The 22,343-nt window shown below is 43.2% G+C and overlaps 1 protein-coding gene across 1 annotated transcript; it reads right to left on the reverse strand.

Annotated features, from left to right (window-relative positions):
• Positions 1-1,180: 1,180 nt before the first annotated feature.
• On the reverse strand, positions 1,181-20,118 carry LOC147031972 (uncharacterized). Its single transcript, XM_085850285.1, is given in 4 exon segments — positions 1,181-1,376; positions 1,379-4,420; positions 17,914-18,037; positions 19,695-20,118. Coding segments are annotated over 2 exon segments (3,057 nt in total). The 5' UTR covers positions 4,379-4,420; positions 17,914-18,037; positions 19,695-20,118; the 3' UTR covers positions 1,181-1,319.
• Positions 20,119-22,343: the final 2,225 nt, after the last annotated feature.

Raw genomic sequence — 22,343 nt, forward strand, 5'->3', positions numbered from 1 at the left:
GGTTTCAGGAAGTGGGAGGAAGTTCTCTAAGAACTGAAAATCTGCACCTCGTGATTCATGATTCATTCCAAGGACTGTTTTCAAAATTTTCACTGAACTTCTGACAGCCTCCACTTGTACCTCGTTTGGAGTAATATTCCGCAGAATTATTTTAAAATACTCAGAAATAGTTTTCTTTATCATTCCTGCAGCTCCGACAATCACTGGTATAATTTCCACCTTTCTTCAATTTCCAAGTCCGCTTGACCTCATTTCTCAGATCCTGGTATTTTGTAATTTTCCTGATTTCTGCAGCAATTATTCCAACATCACGGGAACTGAAACCTCGATCAACAATGCTGACTTTTTCTTTTTGTGTTTGAGCACTGTCTGGATGCAATGCTTTGTTTGCAATATCCACAATTGATGGTATCATCTTGTCATGCGTGAGCACTATATGTTCATCTTCAAGTATCGGATTTGATTTGTGTTTCCGTAATTGTTCTGGAACTGGAATGCTGAAATGCTGTTTCGAGAAGAGTTTTTTTTTTTTGCATCCTGAAAGAAGTTGACTTGTATTTTGTTTCTTCCCCACAAAACCTGCATTTGTCAAATTGTCTCAATCCTGCCATTTTCTTAAAGGAATTAATGTCGTGTCCTTGGTCTTGGGTAGTGATGATGACGAGTTCTCAATCCCCACTAATTTGACCTCTTCTTAGCCATTCCAAAGAGCCTTCCTTGTCAATCCCTGTTCTGTCAAATTATTTTATCAATCTTCCTGCTCTTTTGTCACTCCCATTTATCAGAATATATCTGCTGATATTTCTTTTTGTAGTTTTCCCTTTTTTTTTTCTTTGCAATAATTTGGGCTGTATTTGTTACCTCCACTGCCGAACGTGAAGTCGGTTACGTTTTCACCCCTTTGTGTCTGTTTGTGTGCAGGATATCTCAAAAACTTGTGGAAAGATCCGGATGAAATTTTGAGGACAGGTTGGGTGTGTGAGAAGGACCAAGCGATTATACCTGGTGGCCTTATTCAATTGCGAGGTACTTGTAGGAGGCATCATTACTTATAGGATATTGCTTCATACTTGAAGAATGATTCTTGTTTTTATTTTTCTCACCCGTATGAATAAGTTTGTGTGCTTGTAGACCTGATGGCCGAAGAAAAACCTCAGAACACAGAAAACTTTTATGGCTTCTCCCCTGTGTGAATTAGTTTGTGTGTGTTTAAGGTTGATGACTGACGAAAAACCTTAGAACACACAGAACACTTGTACGGTTTCTCCCCTGTGTGAATTAGTTTATGTGTGTTTAAGGTTGATAACTGACGAAAAACCTTAGAACACACAGAACACTTGTACGGTTTCTCCCCTGTGTGAATTCGTTTGTGTGTATCTAAGGCTGATGACTGACAAAAAGCCTTAGAACACACAGAACACTTGTACGGTTTGTCCCCCGTGTGAATTCGTTTGTGTTTTTTGAAGGTTGATGACTGACAAAAAACCTTAGAACACACAGAACACTTGTACGGTTTCTCCCCTGCATGAATTCGTTTGTGTGTTTCTAAGGTTGATAAATTACGAAAAACCTTACAACACACACAACACTTGTACGGTTTCTCCCCTGTGTGAGTTAGTTTGTGTTCATTTAAGGATGATAACTTACGAAAAACCTTAGAACACACAGAACACTTGTACGGTTTCTCCCCTGTGTGAATTAGTTTGTGTTCATTTAAGGTTGATGACTGACGAAAAACCTTAGAACACACAGAACACTTGTACGGTTTCTCCCCTGCATGAATTCGTTTGTGTGTTTCTAAGGTTGATAAATTACGAAAAACCTTACAACACACACAACACTTGTACGGTTTCTCCCCTGTGTGAGTTAGTTTGTGTTCATTTAAGGATGATAACTGATGAAAAACCTTAGAACACACAGAACACTTGTACGGTTTCTCCCCTGCATGAATTCGTTTGTGTGTTTCTAAGGTTGATAAATTCCGAAAAACCTTACAACACACACAACACTTGTACGGTTTCTCCCCCGTGTGAATTAGTTTGTGTTCATTTAAGGATGATAACTGACGAAAAACCTTAGAACACACAGAACACTTGTACGGTTTCTCCCCTGTGTGAATTAGTTTGTGTGTATCTAAGGTTGATAAATGACGAAAATCCTGAGAACACACAGGAAATTTGTACGGTTTCTCCCCCGTGTGAATTCGTTTGTGTGTGTTTAAGGTTGATGACTGACGAAAAACCTTAGAACACACAGAACACTTGTACGGTTTCTCCCCCGTGTGAATTAGTTTGTGTGTGTTTAAGGTTGATGAATGAAAAAAAACCTTAGAACACACAGAACACTTGTACGGTTTCTCCCATGCATGAATTCGTTTGTGTGTATCTAAGGCTGATGACTGACGAAAAACCTTAGAACACACAGAACACTTGTACGGTTTCTCCCCCGCGTGAATTCGTTTGTGTGTGTTTAAAGTTGATGACTGACAAAAAACCTTAGAACACTTATTCGGTTTCTCCCCTGCATGAACTCGTTTGTGTGTTTCTAAGGTTGATAAATGACGAAAAACCTTAGAACACACAGAACACTTGTACGGCTTCTCCCCTGTGTGACTTAGTTTGTGTCTATTTAAACTCCATTGCCGATGAAAAACCTTGGAACACACAGAACACTTGAACTGTTTCTCGCCTGTGTGAATTGGTTTGTGTGTATCTAAGGTTGATAAATGACGAAAAACCTTAGAACACACAGGAAACTTGGACGGTTTCTCCCCCGTGTGAATTCGTTTGTGTGTCTTTAAGGTTGATGACTGACAAAAAACCTCAGAACACTTGTTCGGTTTCTCCCCTGCATGAACTCGTTTGTGTGTTTCTAAGGTTGATAAATGACGAAAAACCTTAGAACACACAGAACACTTGAACGATTTCTCGCCTGTGTGAATTAGTTTGTGTCTATTTAAACTCCATTGCCGATGAAAAACCTTGGAACACACAGAACACTTGAACTGTTTCTCGCCTGTGTGAATTGGTTTGTGTGTATCTAAGGTTGATAAATGACGAAAAACCTTAGAACACACAGGAAACTTGGATGGTTTCTCCCCCGTGTGAATTCGTTTGTGTGTCTTTAAGGTTGATGACTGACAAAAAACCTCAGAACACTTGTTCGGTTTCTCCCCTGCATGAACTCGTTTGTGTGTTTCTAAGGTTGATAAATGACGAAAAACCTTAGAACACACAGAACACTTGAACGATTTCTCGCCTGTGTGAATTAGTTTGTGTCTATTTAAACTCCATTGCCGATGAAAAACCTTGGAACACACAGAACACTTGAACTGTTTCTCGCCTGTGTGAATTGGTTTGTGTGTATCTAAGGTTGATAAATGACGAAAAACCTTAGAACACACAGGAAACTTGGACGGTTTCTCCCCCGTGTGAATTCGTTTGTGTGTCTTTAAGGTTGATGACTGACAAAAAACCTCAGAACACTTGTTCGGTTTCTCCCCTGCATGAACTCGTTTGTGTGTTTCTAAGGTCGATAAATGACGAAAAACCTTAGAACACACAGAACACTTGTACGATTTCTCGCCTGTGTGAATTAGTTTGTGTTCATTTAAGGTTGATAAATGACGAAAAACCTTAGAACACACAGAACACTTGTACGATTTCTCGCCTGTGTGAATTAGTTTGTGTTCATTTAAGGTTGATAAATGACGAAAAACCTTAGAACACACAGAACACTTGTACGATTTCTCGCCTGTGTGAATTCGTTTGTGTTCATTTAAGGTTGATAACTGACGAAAAACCTTAGAACACACAGAACACTTGTACGGTTTCTCCCCTGTGTGAGTTAGTTTGTGTTCATTTAAGGTTGATAACTGACGAAAAACCTTAGAACACACAGAACACTTGTACGGTTTCTCCCCTTTGTGACTTAGTTTGTGTTCATTTAAGGTTGATAACTGACGAAAATCCTTAGAACACACAGAACACTTGTGCAGCTTGTTACCCGTGTGAATTCGTTTGTGTCTTTTTAAATGTGATAACCGACGAAAGACCTTAGAACACCCAGAACACTCATACGGCTTCTCCCCTGAGTGAATTAGTTTGTGTGTATTTAAATGTGATAACCGACGAAAAACCGTAGAACACACAGAACACTTATACAGCTTCGCCCGTTGGTTGTTATCTCCAATTGCAGGTGCCACCAGGTGCAACGGGGTCCTCCCCTGACTTGAAGTGTCCACCTCCATTTGATCATTTTCACAAAATTCTGACCAACCCGCAAAATCATTCCAACGCTTGTATGTCGTCTTCCCCTTGTGATTTAGTTTCAGTCTTAATGTTGATTGTGCAAAAGGCTTGGGACACAATGTGTGCATTCGACTTCTTGCCAGTTTGTCCTTTATGATGTTGAACTAAAGCTGAAGAATAACAAAGAAAAACAGCAGAGATCAGACAAATTGTGCATTAAAAATAAAGTATGAAAAATGAAATCATTTAACAAGTGAGCATTCAAATCCCCCCACCTTCATACTCCATGACAATGATTCATGACTTTATGAATAACATTAGAAAAAATATCATTGAGTTTGTGGGGGGTTGTGGGGGTTTGGATATCACCAAGGCCGATACAAATGTATAGAATAGCGTGGTCCGTTTAAGAGTAGTTAGCCATCTCGATGTACAAGTAGGGAAACGTTAGCTTAAGAATTGTCCTGTTTGAATGTGCACCATACAGGGGTTGATGTGTGGTCATAGTTCGTCAGACATTATGGAAAAGGAAATTGTGTGGATAACCTCGAAATCCACCTCCACTGGAGAGTGCCGGGAGATGCAGTACGAATGAGGATGGGCAGAGCTTGGAAGTCCTTGAGAGTGAGGGGAGGAGGGGGTCATGACCTCCTCAGGGGCCAGAGTGTTGCCAGGGAGAGCGAGACCCTCATTGTAGAGTTGGAGAACTGAGGAGAACGTGGCTGCGAGTTTTTAGTGTGTGCGAGACTGACAAGGGAGAGCGTTAAAGAGGTCGTCCTGCCTGCCTGCGTTCTGCCTGTGCCTCTCTTCACCCTGTACCTGTTTCATCTGCCCCTGTTCTTCGTCTCATCGTCCTGCTCATCACCTGCTTGTCCCTGCTGCCAACAGAGCTAAGTCACCTAGTTTTTGTTCTCTCTTCCCATCAGTGGCAATCTGTGTATGTGGCATCACAAGGGTTATTCACATTGCACCTAATTACTCGCCGTCGTCTCCTCACGATTCAGTCATCCCTGGTTTTTATTGTTTGGGGTTCGGGAAATAAACCCACTGGTTTTAAAAGCTGTAAAATTTTTGTGTCTATCCTCATGACCCACAGTTGTGTTGTCCACCATAATTTGGAACGTCGCATGAGGGAGTAAAATACCAGTTTGGCTCGTCCTTCACGTGTCAGTATTAACTGACCTGGACACGACAATATATCCCGTTTACCAAACCTCAGTGCAGTGGACTCCTTAAGAAGTGATGTGCAAAGGCGATTTTCCTTACATTTTTAAATTTTCAGGGAGCAGTGCCAATAATTCATCCTCGAGCCTGAAGATGTTGACACCTCGTCTCGTTCGTGCCTAATTTGTCTGCGACCAGAGGTCGTTCCAGGTTTTTGACCCTAAACACCCACCTCAGCCCAGATTCTTCTTCAAAAAATTTGGGAGTTTGGGCACTGGAAGAATGCAGATCAGATGTTTTTTTTTAATTAAAGTGGTGTTACTTTCTTCCTTGAGGATGTTATGCAATCCAGAGGGGCATGACATGACAGAGACATCAATCTATTCCAATAAAAATACTCAACGGGATCATTAAATAGAAGATATGTTAATTTTCTGCACTTTTTAGAGCTCGAAACAATATAGAAACTGATTAGAAGGGCACTTAGTAGAGAGCATTCCTCCACCAGGCTGATTAGTTTAATGTTTTGTATCCCACTGATAGGCTGGATTTGGACTTTGACCTGAACTAAAATTTAATTGGCTTGTTATCATCACCAAACCAACTCACCCACCAAGTTTCGTCTGAATCCGTCCATAACTTTTTGAAATATCGTGTTGTATATCGTTTTAGCCCCGTCACTCTATGGTGAAGAATCACATAAAAATGATCGGATCCGGATCTTCACCAAAGGGGAACCAATACTTCCTTGTTACATAACCGACCTACCCACCAAGTTTCGTCGGAATCCGTCAACAACTTGATATCCTGCTGTATGTTGTTTTTGGCTCTTTCTCCCAATGGTGAAGAATCACTTTTTAAAATTCTCAAATCCAGATTCGAATCTTCACCAAAGTCTAATAATTTTGTCCTTGTCACATACCCAAGCTCTCTACAAAATTTCGTCCAAATCAGTCATCCACAACTTTGAGATATTTTGTTCACAAACAAACAAGAAAAATAAGTTGTGCAGAGTACGATACTTGAAAAAATCCATGAAACAAATTTGACCTCAACAATAGTTGATGGAAATGAATTTAAAAGGGAATAAACCTGAAAAATGCCAGGGGAATATGTATAATCATCACCTTGAAAAATATAGAACAAGAAGGGCATTCGGGAGAGCGCATACCTCTGCCACGCAATGCCTGATCCAGTGGTACATATCGGGCCCAAATTTTTTTTGACATCTCATGCTATTCATCGTTTTTGGGCCCGTCTCTCAATGGTGAAGAATCATTTTTAATGATTAAAAAAATTCTCATATCTGGATCTTCAAAAAATATAATCAGTTTGTCTTTGTCACACACCTAACATGTCCACCAAATTTCATCCAAATCAATCCACAACTTTAAGATATCCTGCATATCTAAACAAACAAACAAGAAAAAGATGTCATGCAGAACACAATACTTGAAAATCCACCCTCCCTCTCCATCGGTTGCCATGGGCACATCAAATTATCCATTTCATTTATATTAAAATTGACATTCTTAATCAAAGCTCAGGGCAATCAGATGAAAATTGATTATTTTTCAGATTGAAATTGATTTTAGAAGTTTGACCTTGAGTTGACCATTTGACCTCAAATAGTTGCTTTCCCAATTCAGTGATGGACAATGAAAATCCTGTTCAACTTTCAAGTTGATAGGATGTAAATTGACGATTTTTAAGATAAAAAGTGGTTTTAGAAGTTTCACCTTGAGTTGACATTTGACCATTTGATCTCAAAAATAGTTGGTTTCCCAATTAAGTGACGCATTATGCAAATCCTGTTCAAATATCAAGTCAACCGGATGACAAATGATGATTTTAGAAATTCGACCTCAAGATGACCTTTGACCACACAATCAATAGGCTTCTCAGTTGACACTACTTCTACAGCTTGGTGAAATTTTGTGATGATTAGTTTTACATTGTGAACAGTAGGTGATTGACAGACACACAAAGACAAAATAACAAAATCGACTGACTAAACATACTTGAAAAATCTTCGATTTTGCAAGAAACAAGAAAAAGATGTGCATTGTACAATACTTGTGAAATCCATAAAATAAATTTGACCTTAAAATAATTGGTGGTTGAATTAAATGACCAAATATGCAAATCCACTTCAAATTTCAAGTCAACGGGATGAAAACTGAGGATTTTAGAAATTTTCCCTTAGTTGTTGACACGGACAAGGAAATGAGATGCAGGTGGAGGCCATTCAGTCCATCATGCCTGTGCCACATCAACACTGCACCAACTTATCAACACCAGATCAAAACAAAAATATGAAAAATGTTTATTTCTTTTTTGTTATCTCACCAGAGGAGAGGGTATTACATTTGGTTTTGCTGATAATTATGATGTCATAGGTCATTTGGTGTGGCAGCCATGTTGGAAAACTTTGGATCTCTGTATCTCTGCAACCGCACCAAGGAAAAAATTGAGTGGAGGAATGTCATAGAAAAGATAGGATTGTATAGCATCGTCTGTCGACGTGTTGGATTAAGTGTGCCGCATTGGTCCGTCGACATGTCGATGTATAGCATGGTCCGCCACGTCGTTGCATGGTCCGTCGACATCGCATTGTATAACATGGTCAGTCGACATGTTGATGTAAATTAAGTGGGGAAACTGTGAGCTGAAGTGTGGTGGGGGTGGTGCTGCGTTAATTAGGTAGGGTTCAAGGATAATTTCTCCCAGTACATAATTGCCCCTGTGACCTTTTCCAATGTTTTTGCATTTCAAGACCGGTGATAAAAAGGAATCACGTCCTGAGAACAACAACCGAGCCGGGCATTTCCAGGCAGGTGAAAACCTCGCCTCTCGGAATGACGAGCGAGACCATGCCCCTGGGGTGGATGATTGATGGGTGTGACATCAGAGAGGAGGATTGAGTGAGGATCAAAGTGGGGACACGCAGGAGAAGGTGCAGGACAGAAGGAGTGAGGCAGGATCAGCGGTTGGAAAAGACGGACATTATGGCTGGCTTTTCCTCAACATGTTGAAGGCTGCACGATTCTTGTGTTCATGCTGAGGCGAATTGACTCACATGATGGAGTAAGATGCTGGCCATTGACTGTTGGCGAGGTCGTGTGGGACCGTGCCTCAAAGTTTCATGTTATGCCATTGGGGAAGGAGACGGCACCATTCCTCAGAGGGCCGCGGTGTCAGCATGTGCGATTGACGAAAGAAGCTGTGTGGTGGTTTCTGAGCCACAGTGTTGAGCATCACCACCCGAATTCCCTCCTGTATGTTTCCCACCCAGAGAGCGGCTGGGCGCCATTTTGGGTGTGTTTTCACGCACAGCGACAGCATGGTTTGGAGACCTTCAAATTTCATAAACTCATCTATGGTCACACAGCCAAGTGCTGGGCTAAAGGGAGGAATCAATTCTATTTTCTCTGTCCCCATGTCAGTATTAAATTCTGTGTGGAGGCACCTCAAATAGGAATGTAGGTTACCTCACATTTCATATTTATCCCGTATTGATTTATCCCCGTTATGAATACTTGATATATTTTCATCAAAACCCCGTATTTATTTAAGTTGCTCATGTTGTCCATTTGTCGTCGGTTCGAGGGTAACACCCATGTGCCCCCGTCCTTGCCGCCCTATAATATAATCTCCAAGGATCACGTTTTCGCCTCCAAGGGAGAAAAACATTTGGCTATCCGTCCAGGTAGGTTAAACCCCCTTGACACGCCAAGTGAATTTTTAATGTCATCGGTGCCTTTGATATGATGTCATAAATGCATATGTGGAACGCTACATCTAATCAATATGAACATTTTGAGGGTAATCTCGGGATAAAAGCTCCACAGAAAAATTTTTATGACGTCAGAAGTCACATGATTTGGCAGCCATGTTTAAAAAAAATAAGAATACCCTCCAAATTCTTGTAATCTGAAGTGGCTGAACAGATCGAGGCTAAACTTTAAACGTATGACCGCCTATCCATGAGGAACAAAAGGTTCACACAAATAATGGTTCCACAGAAAGAAAAAAGTTTTGATGATGTCACAGGTCACATCGTTTAGCAGCCATATTGGATTTACCCAAAAACTTGTGTATATATATATATATATATATATATATATATATATATATATATATATATATATATATATATATATATATATATATATATATATATATAAAAATCTTCTCCAGAACGGCTGGACAGATCTGAGGGGAAGCTTCGCACAAATGTTCCCCAAGCCTTGCATGTACAAGTTTGTTCAGGAATAATTGATAGATCACATGGTTTGGCAGCCATATTGTAATGAAGAAGATATTAAATAATGTTTTCTTTGGAACCGCTTAATCAATTGAAGTGAAACTTAATTATGATCTAGTGGTGATGGGGAATACATATCTATCTATAATTCCAGCAATCTCTGTGTGTGTGTGTCTGTGACCGCTGTTTCTCAACAACCGCTGGTCCGATCTAATTGAAACTTGCCAGATATATTGCTGGGGACCTGAGGATGTGCCTTTTCAAGGTTTGATATTAATCGGACAAGTGCTTCCCAAGTTGTGGCCATTTATTTACCAAACCAATGACAAGACACGTTGTTGCGTGGGCGTGGCCGATGGGGAAGGGAAGCTCAGCCGCGTTCCCCATTACGGGTTACAACGTACGGGCTTCCGGAGAGTGATGACTTCGTGTATTCTAATAATTTCTCGATTTCTTATGCGCATTTATAGATAAACACAATGCCCCAAGTTATGATCATTTTCATATTAGACGGTGCATAAATTTCGGTAACATCAGAGTGCTGGTATGCTCCGAACCAGGAAGTAAATTTTTTTTCTCTCTTCTCTTCTCTTTTTTGTTTTTCCTTGCGACGACATTGCGAAAAGGTAAAATACGTTGGCGCTAATTGAATAATTGGTCATTAAAACATAAATTGCGAATCATCGTAACTGTGATATGCAAACTTCCGCGCCACGCACGTACGGGCAACGCAGAGCGAAGAAACGGCCTGTGTGGTTGTTGTTTCTTGCTCGCGGTTGGAATATTTATTTATTATTATTATTATTTTTTTTTTTACGGGCACATACGAGTATCTATAATTCCAGCAATCTCTGTGTGTGTGTGTCTGTATGTCTGTGTGTCTGTATGCGACCGCCGTTTCTCGACGACCACCGGTCCGATATGATTGAAACTTGCCAGGAATATTGCTGGGGACCCACGGATGTGCCTTTTCAAGGTTTGATATTAATCGGACAAGCGGTTCCCAAGTTACGGCCATTTATCTGTCGACCAATGACAAGACACGGTGCTATGACATCACGAATAACGTCACAATTAATGTTTATTTATTTATTTATTTATTTTTTTGCACGATTGACGTCACAATTCTTCTTCTTCTTCGTTTGATATGACGTCACAATTGACGCTGGGGACCTGAGTATGTGCCTTTTCAAGGTTTGCTATCGTTCTTCATCCGTTTCCCAAGTTTGAAAGCTGTTTTTTTTCCCAAGGTTTGAATTAATTGTTGTGCTTGGTAGACATTTGTGAATATATTTACAGAGAGAGGAGCGAGAGAGGGGGGCGAGAGAGGGGGGAGCGAGAGGGGGGCGAGAGAGGGGGCGAGAGAGGGGGCGAGAGAGGGGGGCGAGAGAGGGGGGCGAGAGAGGGGGCGTCACAATTCAAGAGAGGAGGCGAGAGGGGGACGGGAGAGGGGGTGTGAGAGTGGGGGGCGAGAGGAGGGGGCGAGAGGAGGGGGAGACTAGGGGGAAGAGCGGGGGGTGGCAAGAGAGGGGGGAGAGAGAGGAGAGGCGAGAGAGTGGGGAGAGAGAGGGGGGGCGAGAGAAAGGGGCGTCACAATTCTTCTTCTTCGTTTGATATGACGTCACAATTGACGCTGGGGACCTGAGTACGTTTCCCAGGTGTTTCACAAGTTATGGCCATTTCTGATACGGTTGGTCTGATCTAATTGAAACAATGCCCCAATCCAGTCGTCGTTTACGAGAGCAAAGGAACGAAGCTGCACATACTGGCATGCACCTACGGGCATGCACGAGTGTAACAAATTTCATCTTGATCGGACACATGGTCTGGCACCCAGAATAATTTAATTTTTTTATTTGGGTTCTTTTTTTTGTTGTTGTTGAATAAGGCTGACTTGGCTGTGCCGAGATGGGTTTGAGGGTGGAGGAATAGCAGTTGAAACCCAAATCCTATCGAGGTAACTCCTGACGACTTCATCTTTGCTTTTCGCTTGTTTGGGTTCCTTGTGACGACTCCAATGCAGGACTGTAACAGCTGTTCCAAACAGCTGTTAGGAAAGCTGTTCCTAACAGCTCCTATTTGGTCTTCCATTTGATTTGAATACATTTTAATCGCATTCTAAATTCAATTGAATTGCAAGAAAAAGAGCAATCGGAGATTGCGGACCCTCGCCAGGACTTGTTTTGTGTGGCATTTGTGTACTGGTGTGTTACGTAATGAATAAGAGACATAATTAGAACTGCCACTTTGTAAATTATGGCAGTGAAGACTGGTTCAGCAATTTCAGAGAAGATTTTTGAAGGTTTATTTTTTTTTACAAAACAATATGGTTGCTGAATCACATGACCGATGCCATCATAAAAAAAAAAAATGTGGACCATTTTCTCCCTTGATGACCCTCAAATGTTCATACTATAGACTCCTATAGAGAAGGACTGGAACCTCACGATCTCGGGGTTTGTAACTTGAGTCTGAAGGATTAACTTGAGTCCGGGGCTAAAATGACTTCGAGAAGGGCGAGAGACACGATCCGGGGATCCATATAGAGGTTTTTGAGGACGAAGAGTTCAAAAGTGTTATTTTCAACACAACCTGAGTTCATCTTCAAGGTCAAAAGGTCATATTTCAAGGTCAAATTACTGAATTTTAGTATTTTTTGCCTGTTTTTGTGTCTAACTCATAGAGGAAAACTTTTGTAAAGTCCATGACAAAACATGACATTGTGCACCTGCTGCACCTACTTGCTGATTTATATCATTGTCAACTAATGTATGTTTTGTTTGTTTCTCTTTCAGAAACTGTCCAGCTGGTGATCTCAGAGGATCTTTGTGTTGTTTCCTGCTTTGGTGACAATATGCCACGTCGTTGCAGCTGCTTTGGTTGTAGAGGAAACTATGATGGGACGCCTTATGTAAAGGTCATATCCTTCCCAAAAGATCCTGAGGAGAGGGAGAGATGGATATTGGCAATGCCAAATGAGAAAGAAAGCTTGAGGTGCTAGAAAGGAGATATATATATTTGTGCGAAACATTTCAATTGTGATTGGGTGTCAGTTAGGGGTGGCAAATGACCCAAAGAACCCCCATCAATATTTCCTGGAGGACCGAAATCAGCTTTGAAGCAGGTGACCTCAGCCCCATGCCCAACATCATCTTCTACGTCAGAATCAAGAGCTAAGAGAATGCAGGCAGCTGATGAGGCTGCAGACAATATCCAAGATTTCAACCACTTCTGTGCTAAAATTATCTCCTATTTTCCTGGCTTTAACTTCATAAAAGACCAGGAAAACCTTTACCTATCAAGAACTGATGCTACTGGACAAACTGTCAAGCAGTTCTTTCATTTGCAACAAGTTTACTCACCTTTTGGATTTCTATTCTTGAATAGATTTGAGAAAGATGGTATTGAGGTGCCCAAACGACTTTTTCCTTTGCAGAAGAACAGCCTGCTCTCAAAATGGTCCCAGATTAGATCCATAACTGACCAGGTAAACATCTATGAATGCACAAGCAAGGAAATTCTTCAGCTTGTAATAAGCCAGCTCTGTTGGATGACTGAGGCACACGAGCTTCCTCATTTCACCTTCCTTCTGTCGCAGCTGCATCTTATGTTCAAACCTCTTGATCGTCGTCGATTTGATACTGATACTATGATTTTCGCAATGCAGCTTCACAACATATCACCCAGTGCATACAAAATGATTCGTCGATCCGGCTTAATCATTCTACCATCAACAAAAAAGGTAAAACAGATGCTTGCGAGAAGTCAGCAGGACTCCAACCTCAAAACCTTGTTCGACCAGCTTAAACCACAGCAGCGTTTGGTCAATTTAATGTTTGACGAGGTAAAGCTGGTCGAGACATTGCGATTTTCTGGAGGGCATGTTGTAGGATATGCTCAAAATGCAGCAGCGGGTGGTGAACACGAAATGCTTGTTTCACATGCGATGGTTGTTGAAGTTTCCTGCCATTTCGGTGGTCCACGCTATATTCTACGCATTTTGCCCTGCAAAAAACTAACTGCAGATCAGCTGAAGGAACTCCTTATCGAAGCTGCATCAGCTGTAGTTGGTGCTGGCGGTACTATGCTTTCTTTGATATGTGACAATTGCAATACCAACCGCAGTGTTTATTCAAAACTTGGAGGACCAGGAAGTTGCCAAGTGCTGTCAATTCAAGAGCAATCTATGTTCTTAGTGTACGACTACGTGCACATCTTCAAAAATGTTCGCAACAACTGGATTACTGTTGATGGCAAGACACTCTCATTTGTCGATGATGGTAATGAGTAGAAAGCTTACTGGAGTGATATGCAGGTTTATGAGATCGACCGGGCTACTCCTATTCGCTTAACCAAGCTGAGGCACACCGCTGATTTACCCAAGCCCCTTCAATGCCAGAGCGTACCATTGGTATGCCAAGTGTTCAATGACAAGACTGTCGCTGCTTTAAAGACCTTCAAGGATTCACTGGGCATCAGCGAAAGCACAATCAACCTCACCCAGATAATGAGTGAGTGGTTCAAGATGATGAACGTGAAAGACCGTTTCTCAGCTATCCATCTGTGCGACGAATCCAGACAGCCTTGGACAGCAGACTGTACAAGTTTCACTAGGCTGGAGCAGGCCTGCCAAATTATATCTACCTGCGCATGGCAAGGAGGTGGTGGTCGTAAGCTGAAGCTAACTCAGCAAACTGCTGAAGCCTTCACTGTGTCCACACGGAATAATGTGGATGCTGCCAAATTGCTTCTGGCAGAGAAAGACTTTGACTACGTTCTTCCTGCTATATTTGCAGATGAAGCCTTGGAAAAGTTTTTCGGCCAAGCCAGGCAAAGAAGCGGTGGAAACTTCTACATTGACGTAGTTGACATTATGGCTGCAGCTAAAATTGTAAATTTGCCAACACTCATTCAGCATGACATTATGCCCGAATCTAGTTCTCGTGTGATTGCTTGCGACAAGAACTGTACAACTTCCATAAATCCAGATGAGCGAAGTGAACTCATTGACGAGATTACTCCTCAAGACACTCAGGATGTCTTGGGGTCTGACGATGCCCTTCAGCATAAAGTAGTTTATTTGGCCAGACACCTTGTTCATAAATATGGCGATAGCACTCGTATGGAGGAGATCATTGATGATGAAGATGGTAACGAGGTGTCATCTGAGTTTCGAGATAATTTGAATAGAGGTGGATTGAGTGTGCCAACTTTGTCAACCGTCTTTTTTGTACATAATGCCTATAATTTGTATGACAAGACTAAAATGTGTTGCCGATTTCATTTTGCTGAGCTGTTATCCTCTGTAGATGCACCTTTAGCTAGTCATAATGCTGCATGTCCTACTTTAGCTAACATTCTATTGAAAGCTCATGTCCTCAATGTAAGTGACAAAGATAAAGCTTTGGGATGCCTCAGGAGGCAAGAAAAGCTCTCCAACTAGTGATAGACATAGACATAGTTGTAATAGGCATAGTGTTGTGACATGCATATAATGTTGATGTAATACGATATATGACAATAAATATCAAAGTTTGACAGCTCTACACACTTGCATCTTATTACAATCAGCCATCTCTCACCGTTTATGAGTTAGACACAAAAACGGGAAAAAACTACCAAAATTCAGTCATTTGACCTTGAAATATGACCTTTTGACCTTGAAGATGACCTCAGGTGGTGTTGAAACTGACACTATTGAACTCGCCGTCCTCAAAAACCCCTATATGGATCCCGAGATCGTGTCTCTAGCCCTTCTCGAAGTCATTTTCGCCCCAGTCTCAACTTAATCCTTCAGACTCAAGTTACAAACCCCGAGCATGGGAGGTTCCAGTCCTTCTCTTTTGGAGTCTATGGTTCATACTGATTGGACGTAGCATTTTACGTATGCAATTATGATGTCATAATGAAGACACCGATGACATCAGAAAACATTACACATTCCAAATGAGGAGTACTTGCTGTGTGCAATGTTTCAATTTTTTCTTTGGTGCATATTCAGAGATACAGAGGTACAATTTTTTTGTTTTTCCAATATGGTTGCCACACCACATGACCTACGACATCATAATTATCATTAAACCATTCTACATGAGTAGCCACACCAATGGTGAAAATTTTCTCTCGATCCGACAAGCGGTTATGGAGAATAACACAAAAGATCTGTGCGGACAAAAACAAACAAACAGACCCAAATGCAATACCCTCTCCTTCAGTGAGGGTAATAATATACATCATGGGTCAGGTGTTCAATCAAAGCAGGACGTCTTGGTACCCCGGTCATCACGTCCAGCAGTTAAGTGTTACATCACATATTAATTATACAACACACCAGAACACAAGCACGACAAAAAACTACACTGCACAAAACTACAGAAACGCCACACTAAACAAGTCTTGTCGAGGGTCTGCAAACAAGTCTTCTCCGCAACTGCTTGGCGGACTGAGACAAATTTTTTTAACCATCAGAGCGATTACTCATGAAGAATGTTTTAATGATAATTATGACGTCATAGGCCATATGTTGTGGCAGCTATGTTGGAAAAACGGAAAAACTTTGGACCTCTATTTTTGAAACCACACCAAGGGAAAATTTGAAACTTGGCACATGGGGAATGAGTGTGATTTTCTATGACATCATAATTGCATATGTAGAACACCACATCTGATGTTTGAACATTTTTGAGGGTTATCTCAGGATAAAATGGTCCACAGAAAATTTGGCAGCCATATTGTATGAAGAAAAAAAAAATCTCTCAAATGGCTGAACAGATCAAAGCAAAAGATAAAACATACGACCACCTATCCATGAGAAACAAAATGTTAATACATTAGTCATCGGTCACATGATTTGACAGCCATATTGCATTTACCCGAAAACCACTAAAAAAAAAAAACCAAATCTTCTCCAGAACAGCTGGACAGATCAAAGGGAAACTTCATACAAATGTTCCTCAAGCGATGGATATACAAGTTTCAGGAATAATTGATAGGTCACATGGTTTGGCAGCCATATTGGATTGAAGAAAATGATAAATGTTTTCTCTGGCACCACTTAATCAATTAAAGTGAAACTTCACAATTATGATCTCGTAGTGATGGGGAATTCATGTTTTAATTTTAAACTTGACCGGACACATGGTCTGGCAACCAGGATTATTTGATTTTTTTGATCTGGGGTTTAATTTTATTTTTACAAGGCTTACTTGGCTGTTCCTGGACAGGTTTGTGGGTAGAGGAGTTGCAGCTGAAACCCAAATCCTATCAAGGTTCGTCCTGATGACTTCATCTTTGCATTTTACTTGTTCGGATTCCTTCGGGTGACTCAAATGCTGGACTGTACTGATTTGGTCTTCCATTTGAATTGAATTTATTTTAATCCCATTCCAAGTTCAATTGAATAATGAGTAATAGTAAAAAAACGTCTCGGGTCAGGGTCAGGTGTCCGATCAAAGCGGGACGTCTTTGTACCCGGTCATCACTGCCAGCAGTTATGAAGTGGCAGTTCTAGTTATGTTTCACGAATTACATAACACACCAGTACACAAACACCAAACAAAACAAGTCCTGGCAAGGGTCTGCAATCTCCGATTGCTCTTTTTCTTGTTTATATCGATTTTCGTCCTGTCACTCAATGGTGAGGAATCACTGGAAAATATAATCGGATTCTGATCTTCACCAAAGTTAAATCAATTCGTTGTCACACCCAATGTGTCCACCAAGTTTCGTCTGAATCCGTCCACAACTTTTTAAGATATCGTGTTATAAATCGTGTTTGGCCCATCGCTTAATGTTGGAGAATTACATTAAAAAATCTATTTGCCGGATTGGGATCTTCACCAAAATCTAAATAGTTCGTTCTTGTCCCACACCCAACCTGCTTACAAAATTTAATCAGAATCCGTCCACAACTATTTGCGATATCCTGTACACAAACAAACAGACAGAAAGGGGTAAAAACATAACCACCTTCCACCTTTGGTGGCATTGGTAACTCGGAGAGATGTAGCTGGAAACAAGGAGATGAAGGAAGAGGAAAGGGGGAGCGCAGGAAACAGAGCAACCTCCAGAGTTCGTTAGGTAAGAGGTTTTTGTGGACAAGTTATTGGTAGTGGTACAAGCAATTAACATTCAACAAATTTTAAAAATATGTACTGATCGTGCTAATTAAAATATCAAAGGTCATACTTTGTGATGCTTTTGGCTCTGTATTAAACTATGAAGTAACTTTACCAATAAAATCCTTCAAAGATCAATGTTGCAGATCTTTCATGTGCAGCAAAATCTTTCATTGGCTGTAGGAGGATCCGGTGATATATCGATGTACCGGTGTTGGAATTCTGAATCTTCCGGTATCCTGAAAAAAAGCCAGCATAAAAAAACCCCCATATATCACCGAAAAAAATCGAAGAAATGTGTTTACAATGTTTAAATACTGTACATGATTTAAAAATCTTTGATACACTCGGCATCTCGGCTAAACATGGAACGGAACAGTGGAACATATGACGTCAAGACTACGAGGAGGTAAGTTCAGCAGGTTTGAACCTTGAAACCTCAGAATCCAAGCACATCAGCTCCGGACAAGCAATCATGTTTTGATTTACCCTTGTGGCTGGTTTTAAAATCAATTACCAATTGGTTGTTCATATGAATCGGGAGTGCCAAGAAATCCTCCATCTATCAATCCCTTTTTCAATCCCTCCATCCTTCGTCCATCAATCCATCTTTCAATCCCTCCGTCCTTCATCTATCTATCCATCTTTCAGGGCTTCTTCAACTCGTTACCCATCCATCGCCGGTCCCTCCCTCTTTCACTTCCAAAATCCAAAATCTCAAACTCCTCTCTTGGTCCTTACACCTTCCAACCCCCACTTCACATCATCCCCTTCAACCCCCCCCTGTTCATTCCACATCCAAAAACATCCCTCCCTGACCCCCCCCTTCCCCACAATCACCATCACCACATCTGGGGTGGCCAGGGCATGCCCCCCACAGGGTTTTTGAATACACATTGGGAAACGTCGGGTATCCCAGCATCCCAGGGGCTGCTCCATGCTTCCTGAAGTAGAGGGGGAGGGGCTACTCTGCGGGCCACGTGGGTGAGGGAAATACCACACTCATCTCCTCCTCGTGTAATCTCACCGCGACCTCGTGCTCCTCCCTGAGTTCCCCACCCGCCATTTTATTTTGTTGATCCGCCATAGTGTTCATGTCCTCGGTGGATTAAAATTAACAAAAACCTTTTAAAATAAAACAACCAACCGAAGCGAGCTGTGCACACAAATGATTAATTGTCCTTTGACGAGTGAGGTTCGAATCCGGCTCCTGAACACCGAGGGATGTTTGTACTGTACGTGACCCTGAACACCGAGGGATGTTTGTACTGTACGTGACCCTGAACACCGAGGGATGTTTGTACTGTACGTGACCCTGAACACCGAGGGATGTTTGTACTGTACGTGACCCTGAACACCGAGGGATGTTTGTACTGTACGTGACCCTGAACACCGAGGGATGTTTGTACTGTACGTGACCCATCAATATGGATTTATTAAATAAAAATCACACGGACACGAGACGTGAAGGAACAGATGTGGCGGGACGAAGAGAGACGATGATAATTAATAAACACTTACCAACGGGGAAACCAACCGAGGAGGTTCAATTTACTTTGGACCCACAGGGTGTGTGGGTGCGGGTGCGGGTGTGGGTGTGGGTGCGGTCCACGGTACACGGTCCACGGTACACAGTCCACGGTACAAGGTCCAGAAAGAAGAGCCGGTCCCGGCAAAAAAGAGAGAACCGTTGCTGAGGATCAAATGGCGACGAATCAAAGACCCAGACGCTCACGGAGCAACACAAAGGAAGTTTTGTGCGAGACGTTGATTCGCCCTCTCAGCTCCCCTCCCCCTCCCCCTCTCATATCCCCCTCCCCCTCTAATCTCCCCCTCCCCCTCTCATCTCCCCTCCCCCACGCGGCTCGACTGGCCAATAACAGCGCTCCGTCTTACCAACGAGGTCCAATGGCGATCCAAATTCCGCCTCCGTCAAGGCAGGAGACCCGCTCCAGGTGATGTCACGATATCGAACCCTCGGGGTGGGGGAAAGGGGTCGATAGTACAGAGCACACTGTGAGTGGTGACGACCTCCGAAAGATGACCCAGTCAGGGGTCTCCTCCCTGTACCTCACCAAGAACCAGTAATCCACGAGTAACAGGATACATGGAGCGAGAGGGTGTAAGACCAGGGTCCGAAGGGAATAACCCCATTGCAGCCTCCTCAGAAGAGGGTTGTGAGGAGGCTGGAGGAGGAGTTGAAGTATGTGTTGATCAGCTGTGACGAGATGAAGACAAACAGGGAAGTGGAGATTTGGTGTTGAAGAGAATGTTTCAGCGCCAGTTTGGCTTCTTGTTGTTTTATATCTTCGGACGTGACGTCATCAACTGCAATCCCACGCATGCTCTTCTTCTTCTTCTTCTTCTTCTTCTTCTTCTGCTTCTTCTTCTTCTTCTTCTTCTTCTTCTTCTTCTTCTTCTTCTTCTTCTTATTGAATTTTCACGGTGCTTTCAGAGCCGGTCGGCTCTCGACATGCCACACACCCGAACGCGATCAAAACTGTTTGTTATCCCGTCGAGTGTAAGGAAATTTAAATGGATTTCCCACACTCCTTCAGGAATTTTAGTACCAGCTAACAGAGTTGAGGGTGCTTCTGGTTCATCAGCCTCAACCCTCCAGGGAGATCCAACACCTTCATCCCCATTACTCCGACTTTCTGCACAAGATGCCACCTGGGTCCCTCAGAAAGAGGGAAATTTAGGAACAAATGATTTAGATCTTCGGGTTTCCTGCACGTCTCACAAAACCCCGTAGGGTGGCACCCAATTTTATACAGGTATGAATTTAGGCGGCAGTGCCCGAGTCTTGGCCCTCCAAGAGCCACATGGTCTCTCCGGGAAAACAGGGGAAGTTTAACTGGAGGTACCACATCTGGAGGAGGTACCACACCCGGAGGAGGTACCACATCCGGAGGAGGTATCACATCCGGAGGAGGTACCACATCAGGAGGAGGTACCACACCCGGAGGAGGTACCACACCCGGAGGAGGTATCACATCCGGAGGAGGTACCACACCCGGAGGAGGTACCACATCAGGAGGAGGTACCACATCCGGAGGAGGTACCACACCCGGAGAAGGAACCACATCCGGAGGAGGTACCACATCAGGAGGAGGTACCACACCCGGAGGAGGTACCACATCAGGAGGAGGTACCACACCCGGAGGAGGTACCACATCAGGAGGAGGTACCACACCCGGAGGAGGTACCACACCCGGAGGAGGTACCACACCCGGAGGAGGTACCACATCAGGAGGAGGTACCACATCAGGAGGAGGTACCACACCCGGAGGAGGTACCACACCCGGAGGAGGTACCACATCAGGAGGAGGTACCACATCAGGAGGAGGTACCACACCCGGAGGAGGTACCACACCCGGAGGAGGTACCACATCAGGAGGAGGTACCACACCCGGAGGAGGTACCACACCCGGAGGAGGTACCACACCCGGAGGAGGTACCACACCAGGAGGAGGTACCACACCCGGAGGAGGTACCACACCCGGAGGAGGTACCACACCCGGAGGAGGTACCACACCCGGAGGAGGTATCACATCCGGAGGAGGTACCACACCCGGAGGAGGTACCACATCAGGAGGAGGTACCACATCCGGAGGAGGTACCACACCCGGAGAAGGAACCACATCCGGAGGAGGTACCACATCAGGAGGAGGTACCACACCCGGAGGAGGTACCACATCAGGAGGAGGTACCACACCCGGAGGAGGTACCACATCAGGAGGAGGTACCACACCCGGAGGAGGTACCACACCCGGAGGAGGTACCACATCAGGAGGAGGTACCACATCAGGAGGAGGTACCACACCCGGAGGAGGTACCACACCCGGAGGAGGTACCACACCCGGAGGAGGTACCACACCCGGAGGAGGTACCACATCAGGAGGAGGTACCACACCCGGAGGAGGTACCACATCCGGATGCACCGTGTGACAGAATCTTCCCTTCGTGCTGGAGTCCCACTGAAATTGCCATTTTTTCTCCATCTGGTCCTTGGCCAGACGAATGATTTCTGATGGTCCCAGGGGGATTTGCGCCACAATGGTTATAGGGAATCCCCAACGGAGCACCGAGGCCAAACACCAGTCTTGGTGAGGTTGAAATCAACTTTAATAACACACACGATACAACGTGCCCGGCTAGGCCAAACGCTCCACGATACAGCACCCCTGCACGGTAACCCCGTGCACCACGCTCGCACGACACATTAAACCACGTCCTCTACTGGCGTAACCACTTTTTTTTTTTTTTTACGAAGTCATTTATCTACAATCATGCTTGGTGTTGTAAATGAAGAAAGTAGGTGACAGTACATGGCTTCAAATACTGAGGCAGAGTACACAAAGTTAAACAAGGGACAATGGTCACTTAACCTGGAGGAGGTCACATAAATCATGCACCAGTCAGTCAGATATACTGAGACAATCACCGGGTAGACTGCCCTCCGGTCTCGGGGATTATTCTGCCCCATGACAGTCTCTGCAAGCATTGTGACCACAATATGACTCGAAGCATCCAAAATAAAAT

This window comes from Eptatretus burgeri, chromosome 2 (genome assembly GCF_056783735.1).
Source record: "Eptatretus burgeri isolate ZD-2024b chromosome 2, Ebu_testis_v1, whole genome shotgun sequence".
Taxonomy (NCBI): domain Eukaryota; kingdom Metazoa; phylum Chordata; class Myxini; order Myxiniformes; family Myxinidae; genus Eptatretus; species Eptatretus burgeri.